Here is a 13,613-nt window from a genome sequence, read left to right as displayed (position 1 = left end):
GTGTGTCTGTGTGTATGAGTGTATGTATGTTTGTGTGTATATGTGTGAGGGGGGCTGGACGAGAGACTACCTGGGGTGTGAAGGTTACAGAGATGAGTAGGCATGATCCCTGGATTGCCTATATAGGCTGTCATCTCCCACTATATCTCTAGCTTTTCCATTTCTCCCAGGGTCTGAGAGGGAAGAAAGAAAGTGAGGCAGGGAAGAGGGGGAGGAAAACGAGCAGATGCTCCTCATTCACATAGAACAGACAAGGATCTTCAGACACTCAGAGAATAGGCAGTGACTTTCCCATGCATTATGTAGTGTCTAAGTTGGGAAGAAAACTTAAGCCCCATAATGCACTGCTAAGAACTGTTCTGAAACTCAAGCTATCAGTTGTGGCCACTCAGGCTCCTAACATGTAATTGGGCAGGCAGACGCGGGAACTATGACTGAGGCTTACCTCCTGGGACCCCACACTCTCAAGGGGCAGTAGAGATTGCAGGAGCAGCACAAATGGCAGGGACCAAAGCCTGGGGGCACTAGAATGCACTTTCCCTAAGGGCCACCAAACTTGTGCGACTCTAGTGTTTTAGGGACCCAACCTAACCAAGCATAGCAGGGCGAAGGACGGACGATTTGCCATCTCACGTGAATGATGGTCAAATTTCATGGTTAAAAAGAAGAAGCAGTCCCTGTGGCTCTTTTCTGACGACTGTTTCTTAGCAGGTAATGATGTAGTCAGAATAACTGTTGCCTAGGATGCTCACACCTGCTGTTTCCATAGCGCGGGCAGTCCGAGCTGGAAGGTAGTTCAGACAGAGCACGCGGAGGGAGATTCCTCCATGCCGCAGTGGAAGTCTGCACTGGCGTCCTTGCTGGGATGGGACGTGTGCAGGGCAGGGAGCCGTGGCCTGGCCTGGCCTGGGCAGATGACCCCCGGTGACTGGCCGCCAACCTCTTCCAGCTGGGCCCCTTCCCATTCACAGGGAGTGAGAGGAGGGGAGAGGGCTCCCGTGTCAAGCTTGCCAACCCCGTTAAGAGGCACACATGTCTACAAACAGATGAGCCTCTACTTCATTATCACCTCGGCCGGGACATGTTCACATCTGATATTGGATTAAAGAGGTGCTAAAATCAATCAGGCTGGCGCATAATTTCCAACACAGAGTGAAAATCAACCTTATGGGCCCACACTTAGCCAGATGGACTGCCAGTACCTGATTTTATTAAAAATAGAGGACTTGTCACCACTGACAGCCTAAATATTCCACTTCCCTCCTTCCCCTCCCGTTCTCCAAAACGTTCTCATTGTTTGTACTGTAATCACTACATTCTCGTCATTTAATAGCTTGTAAGTTTAATAAACAGCTAATACTTATTGCATACTTACCATATGCCAGACCCTGGAAATACAATGAGCCAGAGTGTGGCAGGGAGCTAAGATTTATCAGGCACCTACTATGTTTAAGGTGCTTCTCCATCCATCATAGAATCTAATCCTTACAACCAATTTGTGAGCTAAATAGTGTTAGGACCATGTAACAGAGAAAGAAGTTGAAGCCCAGAGAGGTGAGGAGATTTGTCCAAAAACACACAGCTATCCAATGGGAGTGCTGGAGCGATTAAAATAACTACTCCATCCTGCCGATGTTTCTCGGAGGGACCCAAGGTCCCAGTTCTGACCCAGGCGGTTGCAGAGAGAAAACACAGTAGGGATGTTAAGAGTTCTGGGACTTTCTGGTCTGTACCAGTGGTCTATGTGGGAGTATTTTATATCCTGAGTGATGAGGCAGAAGAATACATCTAAGGTACCCTAGGTTTACTGTGGGAACCAAAAGAGAAGAAATTGCTTAGTTTACAGCTAAAGAACTCAGGCCAGAGTGAGACACAAGGACACACAGGTAGTGAGCTTCAGAACAGGGCATCTGAATTCACGTCCTCTGAACCTAGTCCCGCCATCATTCCAGCAGCAGTTATGTGGCAAGACCACGACAGTAGGGCCTTCGCTGACCCTGGTCCACAAAAGATCTCCTACCTGCCATCTTGCCTGCTGATTGTGTATCCGAAGAGAGGGTTATTGACGAAACTGATGTTCACACCAACCAGTGGGGTCCCATCTGATGTCATCACTTGACCACGAATAACACATGCATGCCTGTGGGTAGAGAAGAGTAAATGACATGATCTACTTTTCATGCTCAGAACCCTGGCTGGCAGGGTACCCCAGGAGGTCAGAAGACAGAAGGTGGGTGGGAGCAGGGAAGAAGGGGTCCATGGCGGAAAAATGGAGGACATCTGTAATATATATATATATATTTTTTATTCTCACCTGAGGACACTTTTGCATTCATCTTCAGATAGAGCAAGAGGGAGAGAGGGGGAAGAGAGAGACAGAGAGCAACATTGATGTGAGAGAGACACATCGACTGGCTGCCACCAATATGACCCCAACTGGGCCCAGGGACAAACTGCAACTGAGGTACGTGCCCTTAGTGGGAACTGAACCCGGGTCTCTCTGGACCGCGGGCCGATGCTCTAACCGCTGAGCCAAACCGGCCAGGGCAACATCTGTAATACTTTTAACAATAAAGATTAAAAAAAAGAAAGAAGGCAGGTCACTTAGGCAGTCTTGGTACTCTGGGGTCATAGTGTTGACTCATGATGAACAATAACCTTCTTTTTTTCCCCCCCCCACACTGCCTCAATTTAAGGTATCAAAGTGTCCTCTAAAGTATATTATTAGGCCCTGGCTGGGTGGCTCGGTTGGTTGGAGTGTCATCCTGATGCGCCAAGGTTGTGGGTTCAATCCTGGGTCAGGGCACATGCAGGACGCATCCGATGGGTACATGAATAAGTGGAACAAATTGATGTTTTCCTCCTCCTTCTTCCCCCCTCTCTCTCAACTCAATAAATAAACAAATTTAAAAAATGAATATTTACTGGGAGATGTTTCCAGATATCTCACTCACAGGTTACTTCCTACGGATGCCCCCTTGTGAGGGCTCTGAGGGGGCTGTACAGCCGTCCCTCGTTTAGCGCGGTTAATCCGTTCCAGACTCGAGCGGTTGCACCTGGCGTTGAAGGATTCCTGGGGTGCTCGAGTACATAGCCTACAGTCTACACGTACAGTAACTTTAATTGTAATTGTAATACAGGAGTGTATAATTGACTCAGACAACCGAGCACGCGCTGTATTATTTTCACTGTCTTGATCAACTTTGTAATGGACATATTTGAAAAAACTGCTATGGAGTGAACGTCAAAGCATGAAGTGGCGAGGGACGACTGAACAGTGTAGTCGTGTGTGACTTTGCTGTCCCGTGACTTGGGTTCAAACTTCAGCTCTATGACTTTCTAGCTCCCTAAGCCTGCACAGTGTGCGACAGCCCTTTTGCACCCTGGTACAGAGCGATCTCCACAAGGGGCAGTGGTTACCACTGCCACGCCCAGTCTCACTGGACGTGGACACACAAGCAAGTGAGCAGAATAGAGGGCGCTTCTTCCCATCTGGCGTTGCAAACAGGCAGACGCTGGCATCATCCCCCTGGAGCGGGTTCTGAAACTGTCACCTCTCCCAATGGCCCCCGTCCCTCTTTCCCTCTACATTCCGGATAACTAACCATCTGCCTTCCCCGCACTCACCAGGCAAATTTGTTTAAAGCCTCTGTGTTGGTGCAGTGTTCTCCCCTCTGCCTCAAATGTCATCCCTGCACCCCTCTCCCAATGCGCTCGGCCTGTAACACCCAGCTTCGAGAGATGCCTCCTCCCTGAAGCCCTTCTCGATGGCCCTGATTAGAACTAGCCACTCTCTTCTGCACCTCGATACCCTACCTCACTGTCCAGGTTTCTCCTGTCCACGAGGTCACGACCCTTTGAGGGCAGGGTCAAGGTCTATTTCTTTCTCTCTGTGGTGCCTGGAAATGCCTAACAAGTTCTAGGTCATTGTTTAAAAAAAAAAAAAAATAGTGGCTTAAGTAAATAAGTTGGACAATTAGAGATGATCTAGAATGATGGTTTTTTTGCCCCCTACTATTTCAGAAACAGTCTTTTTAGCAGGTGACATTTTATAAGGACCCCAAAGTGGAAAACAAATACAAATAAGATCTGCTAGGTGGGGGCCCCCTTTTCTCTTGGGGTCATTCTGAAGGAATTCTGTGGAGTCTCGGTCCCTATAAGCCAGAGAAAAGCCAGCTGGAAAGTCACTGAATGAGTGGAATTAGAGGAAACGGGTCCACGGAGGTTGTTATCTGCCCCAAGCCACACAGGGCGGTGGTGGCAGAGCCGGGCCCTGAACCCAGGCCTCATAACACTGGGCCCGACTCTAGACCAGTCTGTTTACTACTGACGACGGTGGCCACGAAGGTGCGCTCTGTGCTCAATGCCCTCGGGATCCGGGCCGCGGGGAGGCAGCCCTCCCTGACAGGACAGATCCCGGGCAAAGACGCAGGCGGTGGTGATTGTGCCCACAACTTTCTCCCTTCACCTCGGTCCAGAGGCTTTTTTTCTGGCCCAGGGAAGAGCTACTGATGAGATCTGTGGGTATTCATAAAAAATCTCAAGCTCAGCCTCTGCTTTATTAGGTGCTTACATCTCTACCATCTTAGAGTGATAAACTTTTCTCTGTTTGATGAGAAAAGCAATTAACACCAGGCTTGTAAGCAGCTGGTCTCACTAGAGTCAGCTTGTCCTTTCTGAAGGCAAGAACGACTACCCACAATGCTTCACGCTCCCCACCCCACCCCACCGCACCCCACCCCACCCCACCGCACCTCACGACACACAATCTGGTTAATGCTAATTCAGTCAGTGGTTTCCTTCCGAGGCCCTTGGTCTAAATGCAATTACATGGCAAACAAGTTAAGCGGGTGAGGCTCAGCAAAGACGCTCAGTCCTGCTCTGAAGGTCTCCCGATATATTTACGCAAAATTATCTCCCTGCTAATGGGAAAGATTTATTCCATCAATTGTATTCAGCTGGTACTGAGAGATGCTTTCCTTAATGGAGGAAAATTGGATTTCTTACTGCTGGAACTCCGTCCTTCTGGAGGATTACTAACAGATCGCATCCCCCGCCGCTGGCCCCCATCCAGCCTTCTGCTGCCACGTGTCTTCAGATGCCGCCTGGACAATAACCAGCCCTCCGGGAACGGTTTCCTTTTGGGGGTTGCCCTGACTGCTGCCCCTCTCACACATGTGGGCCAGCCTCCTCTGATTTATCTTTCTTTGGGGATTCCCGGGTAATTGGGAAACTTTAAATCGGCACCATTTGGCCATCATGTGGCCTCCACCTCAGCAAGCCCGAGCAGATGTAATGTTAGCCCGGGCTCCTGTGGATTGCTCTGGATTCTGGATAAGATTAAGTTGACTCCCTGCGCCCCTGGAGGCCACAGAGGCCTCTTGCCAAAACAGGCATTTGGCTCGGGAATTCCTGGAGAAAAACACTTCCATCCTCTCTGTTTGACCGTGATTTTCAGTTGTCAAGAAAACCCAGTTTAACATAAAGACCTTCCCTAGAACAAAGGAGATGGGGAAGTCTGCTCTGTGGAGGGCTCTGAAATGTGTCTCCTGCCGCATGTTTTTGTCCAGGGAGGTTTGAAAAGATGTGGATTTTGGGCTTCCAAAGGCTTTCCTTTTCACCCATTTATTTAATGGATACCACTACTGGTGTACTGCTAAACACTGAACAACTGACTTTCAAAAGAAAAACTGCTTTAATTTGTAGCATCTGCCTATTTCTGTGGTGTAAATACTTCCATCATGATGGAGTTCAGCTACCGCTGATATGTCAGTGGACCCAGGGCTGAGGAGATGCACAGTATTTCCACCACGGACGTATAATAGACCTAAATAAACTCCGGCACAAAGATCACAGTAAAATCACGAGGAAGCGATGAGTTTTGATTATTTATCACCTCAGTTTTTAATATAATTTATTTAATTTCAATTTTGATAATAGTTCTGTTTTAAAAACTAGCTTGCAGCCCTGGCCAGTGTGGCTCAGTTGGTTGGGCATCGTCCTGTGCGCCAAAAGGTTGCCAGTTGGATTCCCGGTCAGGGCACACGCCTGGGTTGTGGACTTCATCCCCAGTAGGGGGCGTGCAGAAGGCAGCTGATGGATGTTTCACTTTCACATTGATGTTTCTCTCTCCCTCTCCCTTCCCCTCTCTCCAAAAAAAAAAAAAAAAAAATCAATTAAAATTGTTAAAAAACAAACAAAACTAGCTTACACAATTCCTGGACATCTAGTAGTCAGTTCTTATGAGCTGATGGGAGCCGGCTTCTGACGCCACTGCAACACTGACCCCCCGAGAAAGGTCAATGTGGCTAAGAGTTGTTTCGTTGGCTGTGAGATTCCACAGTGGAAGACCACTCTGGTGAGAAATCACTAACACAGGGTGCAAATCACGGTCACCAACTTGGCTTCCCGGCTGGCTCATATGATCCTCTTATTACCTGTCCTATCTTTGGTGTGTTTTGCTTTCCCTTGGTCACTGTTTGGGCATAACGGAGTTTTGGGGTGTTATTTTTACTCATCCTCAGTCCCCTCTGAGCCGTCATCACCTCAGTGAGGCTGTTACCAAAGTTTCCTGGCACAGTGAATTGTGCCCCCTCAAAGCCAGTAGGTATCTCTCTCTGATTGTGGTTTTCATAGAATTGTATCATTCACATTTTCATAGCTATTGCACCTTCTTCCATGTGAACTAGAGGAGGGCAGGGACCACGTCTCCAGTGGCCAGGGTGAGCATGGAATATTGCTCCCTTAGACGGTGTTAGGTAAAAATGACCAAGTCCCTGAAACTCCGGGAGAAAAGACTTGCTCAAGGACAGACAGCAAAGAATTCAACTGGCTGAGCTGACATTCAAAGTTCGGACTTCTTCCGTCTAGGTCCTTACTCTTACAACTGTGTAGCATATCTGTCGTCACTAACATTCACTTTAATTCCATTAAACAATGGGGCACCTACTACAAACGAGGCACTGTCCTAGGGGCCGGGGTTACAGAAGTGCGTGCATGCAGTCCCCAGGTGCCCGCGGGAGTTCCCCAAAGCTGAACGCCTGAGCGTAGTTGTCTCTGACACCAGTGAGTCAGCACATGAGCCTGGCATATGTCAGGCAGCTGGGATACAAAACAAGCAATTAGGCTGGGTGAACTCTGCCAGGAAGGAGTGCTTGTGCCAGGCCAAGAGGGGCATCAAACATGCTGGCACTGGTCCAGTCATACACTCAGAGCCTGACGGAGGTGCCTGTGCTGACGCCAGTGAGGGGAAGGTCGGCCTGATTGCTTCCTGAGGACAGTGGCCAGGTTTGGGATCAAGGCAGGAAACTGTTGGAGAGACAAAGCCCCTGCGAAGCAGAATCAAGCCAATAACCTAATTTCAGCTGTCAGTCAAGGGGAGGTGGTAGGAGTGTGGTGAAGAGCGCCCTGGGCAGGGAGTCAGTTCTAACGGTATGACCTTGCAAAGTCCTCTGACCTCTCCGGACCTCCATGCTCTCCTCTGTCCATGCAGGCTGAAGTTTTGGGGGTTGTAAAATAGAATCCAATGCATATTTAAGAATGGATGCCGGTTTTAATCTGGTGCTAGTCAGACCCACTCAAGTTCTGCTACAGGCTCCAGCATGTTCATGGAGCCCACACACGCTTATACTTACCTCTGAATTGCTCTCTCTATCTGGAAACGCCCACCTGTCCTGTTCACCCGAAAACTGCCTGCTCACTCTTGGTACCCACCAAACAGCACCCCAGCACTCCTAGCCCTCTGGACTCCTCTGCAAAAACGCTGAGTGCTGTCCCGTATCGGGCGATCGTTTTCCGCTAGCAGACGGTGAGCTCCCTGAAGTCAGGGCCCCACCTCGCCCTCAGTGCTGTAAACCCAGCCCTGAGCACGGCTGATGCCCCTTTCTGAGTGGGCAGAAGAAAGCCTCCACCCAAACAAAGGTTTGCCCTGGAATTTGAATACAAGGTACAGAGTAAGCTCTCGATACATTCTCTACAGAACGAATAAAGAACTGATGTGTTTCTGTAACGGAAGGTGATGCCCGAGAACCGGGAGTTACTTGACCTTGACAGGGTTATGGCTAGGGCATCGAGCCACCCAAGCGGCACATAAAGCCTGGTTTCCTCCCTTGGAGGACACGCCCCCCCCCCCCCCCCCCCCAGCTCGCAGGCTGCCTACTTTGGGTCCACAGACTCCTCCTCTGTACCTCTTTTTTGAAACTTAAAACTAAAAAAACAAAACAAAAAAAACCACAAAAAAAAATACAACGCCAGAAATTAAGTTAGATTTGTTATTCAATGTATGTTATACATGCAGATAAAGAAAGGTGAAGGGAGAAAAACTGCAGCTTTACCTTTCATTGTTATTAAATGAAAACAGCCAAGGAAACACATTCAGGGGATTGGACTAATCATTTGGGAGCTAGGCAGCAAAAAGCAACTTCAGTCTTTCTCTGCTCTCAAGTATTTGCTCCTCTGTGCCCCTACTGGCTATGCAAATCACTCCTTCGCATTGCATATTTTAAACAGATTTATATGCCTGACGTGCACCGACTCAATCCATAAGCTGTTTTCTGCTAACTCATGCTGACTGATCGGGGATCTTTCCAGCATCTACTACTCGTTACCCAACGTCTTGTAAGAACCTTACTTGGGCCCACTTCATGCCTGTCAAACTACCCCCATCAGGGGGTCCCCAGTGAAAGCCTGGGCCTGTCCACTCTGCAGCCTCCAAGGTGTTCTTCCCAGCCCGGCCACAGGCGCTGCTCTGTCTCGCTTTCCCTTCCAGTGCCTGCCTCAGCGTCTTCAACCAGCTTTTCTAGTCTGATGTCTTCCACCTGTACATACATATTCCTACTCTTGGGAACCCACTGGTCATGACATGGAAGCAGAGACCTCCTGGTCATCTCCTTCAAAGTTCTCCTTGTAGAGGTGAGAAAACGAAGTCCACACAAGGAATGGACTTGCCCATTCTCGCAAGAGTTGCTGAGGAGCCAGATTCAAATTTACGACGCATCATTTATTATCCGTGAGAGCTTGGAAAGTCACTTCACCTCTCCAACTACGTACTGTCCGACACAGACACACACCTGAACAATGGAGAATCTGTATTGTTTTAGCTCTCTCAAAACCCAGAGTGAACACCATCAGAGCAGGGCTCCTAAAACCCTGTTTGATTACACGCCCTTTCTGTCAACATTTTTGAGCAGATCCCTTGGATGTATTTCTATTTACTAACAAATTGTATACATGTGCTACCATCCTGAGCTAATATTGGAAAGCACAAAATACATTGGGTGCAAGGGCTGATGGATACAAATGCATATTTCAAATAGTTACTTTGATCATTTTGAATCTTTTGGTTAATTTCCTTTTGTACATTCGTGAAACTTTTGAATCTCCTGGTTACCTTTTTATTAGATCTGACCATTACAGTTAGAATGACCGTTGTTTTTCAGTCGTGGAGTCAAGGAAGACTTTGTACTACAGGCACCAGCTCTGCCACGTCTTTGCTTGCATGGTCTTATCTTTGGGCTGCAGTTACTTTTCAAGAATCTCTTCATGCCGCTGGACCGATTTATACATAAGTTTGGTTAAAACGAGATTTCACGCAAGCACGCACTGCAGTCTTGTGGTAATACCAGAATACACCGGTAAGGGCCCACTGTTGACCTCTGTAAGGAGCAGGTCCCCACCGCCCTCAGAATACCTTGTAGGCTGGTGCAGACATGTCACCAACCAACATGGGGACCGAAGGAGCAAACTGAAAACTTAGAATTCCGTACGGGTAAATTTCCTTTTATTCTAAGATAACAAGTCAGCATAGATAGACATTCTGATGTTTTCTTCCTGCACCTCATAGACCACTCACCTTGGGACCACTGCACTGCACTAGGGTCACAGTGGCGTGTGTCTGTGATTTCTTTTTAGGAAATAAACTCGAATATTTATAATTATATATTCAAAAACCAACTTCTAGCGCTTCATTCTTTTTTTAAATCCTCACACGAGGACATTTTTCCATTTTTGTTCAGATAGAGTGGGAGGGAGACAGAAACATCGATGTGAGAGAGACACATCGACTGGTTGCCTCCCACACGACCCCAACCAGGGCCGGGGATGAACTGCAACTGAGGTACATGCCCTTGACCAGAATCGCACCTGCGACTCATCAGTCCGTGGGCCGACGCTGCAACCACTGAGCCAAACCGACCAGGGCCAGTGCTTCCTTCTTTATAACTTATTTCAAAGATCTCCCTCTGTTTACTATGTATGTCTTCCAATCACCACAGGCCCAAACCAACCGAGCGTGACCCAACCACTCACCTTTCGAGGTTCCTGACTTACTGGAGGGCAGGGAGCTAGAGCGAGCCTCTCGAGGCACCTCGCGAGCCTAAGATCCCTGGCTCTTCACATTGTCCTGGCTCCTTCACTGCATCACCAGTAAGTCTGCGCCACACAGGTCACTTTCCGTAGCACCCTACTGCCTTCAGACAAATCCACACTTCTCACCTTGGCAGGTAAGTCCCTGCAGGATCTGGCCGCTGCCGGCCTCCTCTGGCTCATGTCCACCTCAGACCCTGGCCGCTTTAAACTAGCCCTCATATCCCTGCCTTGGCATCTTGGCATGCATTTCCATGCCCCGCCCCTGCTCCGTCTATGCTGGTGCATCTGTTGTGAACGTCTGTCCTCCCGTTTCTACCCATCCCTCCTTGAAGGCCTGACTCTCAGTGAGGCTCCCCCCGACCTGCCCAGTACCAAGAAGGCACCTCCTTCTCCGGCAAACAGAGCACATGTACTTACCCCCTCAAGAGTAATCGTTAGTCCAAATACCTCATCTTCTTTTCTAGATTGCAAGTCTCGGAGGCTAACAACCAAGTCCTTTTCATCTTTATAACTCCGGTGCTCGACACAGGAGTAGGTCTAGAGTATGCATTCAATACATGTTGAGTAAAGATATAAATAGCATATACATGAATGAAAGAAGATGACAGAAAAATGTACAGTTATTTTACATAGCCCAAAGTAAAAATAGATATATCTGGGTTGAGGGAAAAGAAACAAAGGCCTGGTAAATGAGAATAGAGGTCAGTTACTGAAACTTTAACTGAGCACCTACGATGTGCGGTATACAGTGCTGGGTACAGGGAAGATATTTTTTCATACAATTTCTATTTATTTATGGAAACTACAGGAAGGCAGTACCTGTAGTATCTATTTTATTTTCCATTGTATTTTAAGCAGTTAAATAACTAACAATAAATGAGACACAATCCCTACATCCATCGGACTCACATTCTGGAATGAATACAACTTGACTTTTTTCCTCTTGGAAAGTTTTGTATATGTGTGAGGAGCGGGAAGAAGACATCCACAGACTTCTTCAGATTAATAGAAGTTTAATTTTTAAGCCAGAAGGGTCCTCGGGGTGACTGAACGCCAGGCCCTCGTTTACAGGTGAGTTATAGGTGGTCTCCAGCGATAATGGAGCTTCCCCCCATCACCCATGGAGGCTGGGTCTGCTACAGGATCCTGTCACCACTCAAGGGCACCCAGTGACAGGATGGCCCAGCAAACACTAGTGTCTTCCGGGCCCGTAGGCTGTGCCTCCTGCAGAGACAGAAGTCACTGTTCTGTCACCTCCCAGCTTCTTGTGGCTGCTGAGCTCCTTCCGACACTCAGGGGCATGAGCTCTGATCAGCTAGGCCTGTGAGCAACCTGATCACTGAACACTGCTGCTCTGGCTCGGCCTCCCCCAGGAACCCCTGGCATACTCCTGCTGCCTGACACAGGTGCACACGAGAGCACAGCCCTTGCCTGCTCATCACACTTTATTTCCAGAGAAGTGAGCCCACTGGCTGTGGCCAAGCAGCAGAGGAAGTAGAGGGGATGCCCAGGAGAGATCATTCTGGAGGAGCAAGGCTCCTGACTGGATGGAAGGGTTGGCCAGGTCCAGGGAGCACGGCTCAGAAACACTGTCAGTGTCTGGGGACATGGAAGGTGCAGTGCTCGCCAGAGAGGCCGGTCTCCGTGCTATGTAGACCCAGGCCTGCTTCTAGGAAGACTTCTCAGGAAGGGGTTTGTGCTACTAGAAAAGCTCGAGGCAGCTCTGCTCAAATGTGACTCCAGACAGAGTCTCTCAGTGGACAAGTGCATCCAGACCGAACCTTCTGTCTTCCTGCTGGAGCACAGGAGGTCCTGCTTTATCTGGAACGGACACTAGGATGGAGCACAACTAGACCCGCTGCCCGGGGTAGGGGCTGACGCTGGGCAGAGATGCAGAAAGGGGCCCGAAGCAAGTGCAGCTCAGCAGGCTGATCTCAGGTGTGTAGCAACACACGGGTGGCGTGCAAGGGAAACAGTCATTCAAGGGATGAGGAGGACTGACTGGCAACAGGCACGGCGGGGAAGGTCCCGGGCAGCTGGACGTGGACACCCCGCATGTAATAATGCCCAGGTTCCTAAAAAGAACGGGAACAGGGCTCCAAACCCAGATATGGCGGGGGTGGGAGCCTGGCAGGAGAAGGCAAGGCTTGCGTCCTTGGAGGGCACGGGTACCAGGCTACTTAGGCAGAGAAAATGGGGCTGGGGTTCTGGAATCAGACAGAAATCCCCTTGGCAGAGCTGCAAGCAAAGGGTGAGATTGAGGAACAGTTGAAGGACTCGAGGCTGAGCAGCTGGGGCTGCTCTGAGCTCTTCTCTTCGGTTTGGGTTGGTCCTAGAGGCCTGCGGGTTAGACGCACAGGGCAGAGTCACATGGGACCACAGTGGTGGGGAGGCCGAGGCAGGGGAGGCATATTTCTCCCCTCTGCCCACAGGGAGCATCTCCCCGCATCACAGCCCCTCACTGTGGAATTCACTTAGAGTCAACTCTTAATGCCTCCAGGATCGGACCAGAGGGCCGGTGAGACTCACTGCAGAGGCGTTTGGTGGTCCTCACCCTATTCTCCAGGGAGGACAATATTCGTAATGTGAGGTGTGGCTCTTCAATATTTTAACTTCTCATGGCTTGAAATTTATCAGTGTTGGCGGGAAATGCAGAAAGTCCCTGACTTATAAACACTGTGATTCATGCTTGAGAGAGCCCTTACTTAGAACCCCAGGTTCTCCGGGACTCGGGCTCTGCTCATACCTTGCCGAGCCAAGAGCTTACTTGGGGTTACTTCCTCTTCTCCCACAGAGGTCTGAGGACCTCAGAGGTCGCCTCTGCCTGCCATGGTGTAGGCCATTTGCATCGATTATATACCTATGCTAATGCTTCAGGCTAAGATTCTCATTTTCCTCCCGGTTCTCAGGGTGACTCTAAGACCGATACGAACATGAATGCCATTGCTAATGCTAACACTGCCTCTCACTATCAGTGATAACAGCTACTAACACTTAGTAAATGCGTACTGCCCTGACACATGCGTGTTTGACACATGCGTGTTTGACATCCTCGGCATCCCCATGAGGTATGGACTATTATTCTCACAGGACAGATGAGGAAGGCGAGGCACAGAGTGAGGAGGAGACTTGTCCTAGGTCACACAGCAAAGGGTGGGGCTAAGGTTCAGGCCGAGGCTACCTGCCTCTGGGACCAGGGCTCTGGAGCACTAAGACCTACTGCTTTTGTTTCTGTTGTGCAGTTTAGG

General features: G+C 49.2%; 1 protein-coding gene across 3 annotated transcripts in view; it reads right to left on the bottom strand.

Annotated features, from left to right (window-relative positions):
• Positions 1 to 13,613, bottom strand: part of TENM4 (teneurin transmembrane protein 4) — a 390,035-nt gene that overhangs the window by 68,334 nt on the left and 308,088 nt on the right. For all 3 annotated transcript variants that reach the window (XM_036259322.1, XM_036259324.1, XM_036259323.1), the window contains one exon: positions 2,021 to 2,140. In XM_036259322.1, coding sequence (XP_036115215.1) covers positions 2,021 to 2,140 — 120 coding nt within the window. The remainder of the gene's footprint in view (positions 1 to 2,020; positions 2,141 to 13,613) is intronic.

Source organism: Molossus molossus, unplaced genomic scaffold, assembly GCF_014108415.1.
Source record: "Molossus molossus isolate mMolMol1 unplaced genomic scaffold, mMolMol1.p scaffold_m16_p_13, whole genome shotgun sequence".
In the NCBI taxonomy this organism is placed as follows: domain Eukaryota; kingdom Metazoa; phylum Chordata; class Mammalia; order Chiroptera; family Molossidae; genus Molossus; species Molossus molossus.
The sequence above is the reverse complement of the archived record's forward strand: the minus strand, read 5'-3'. Positions and strand labels throughout refer to the sequence as shown.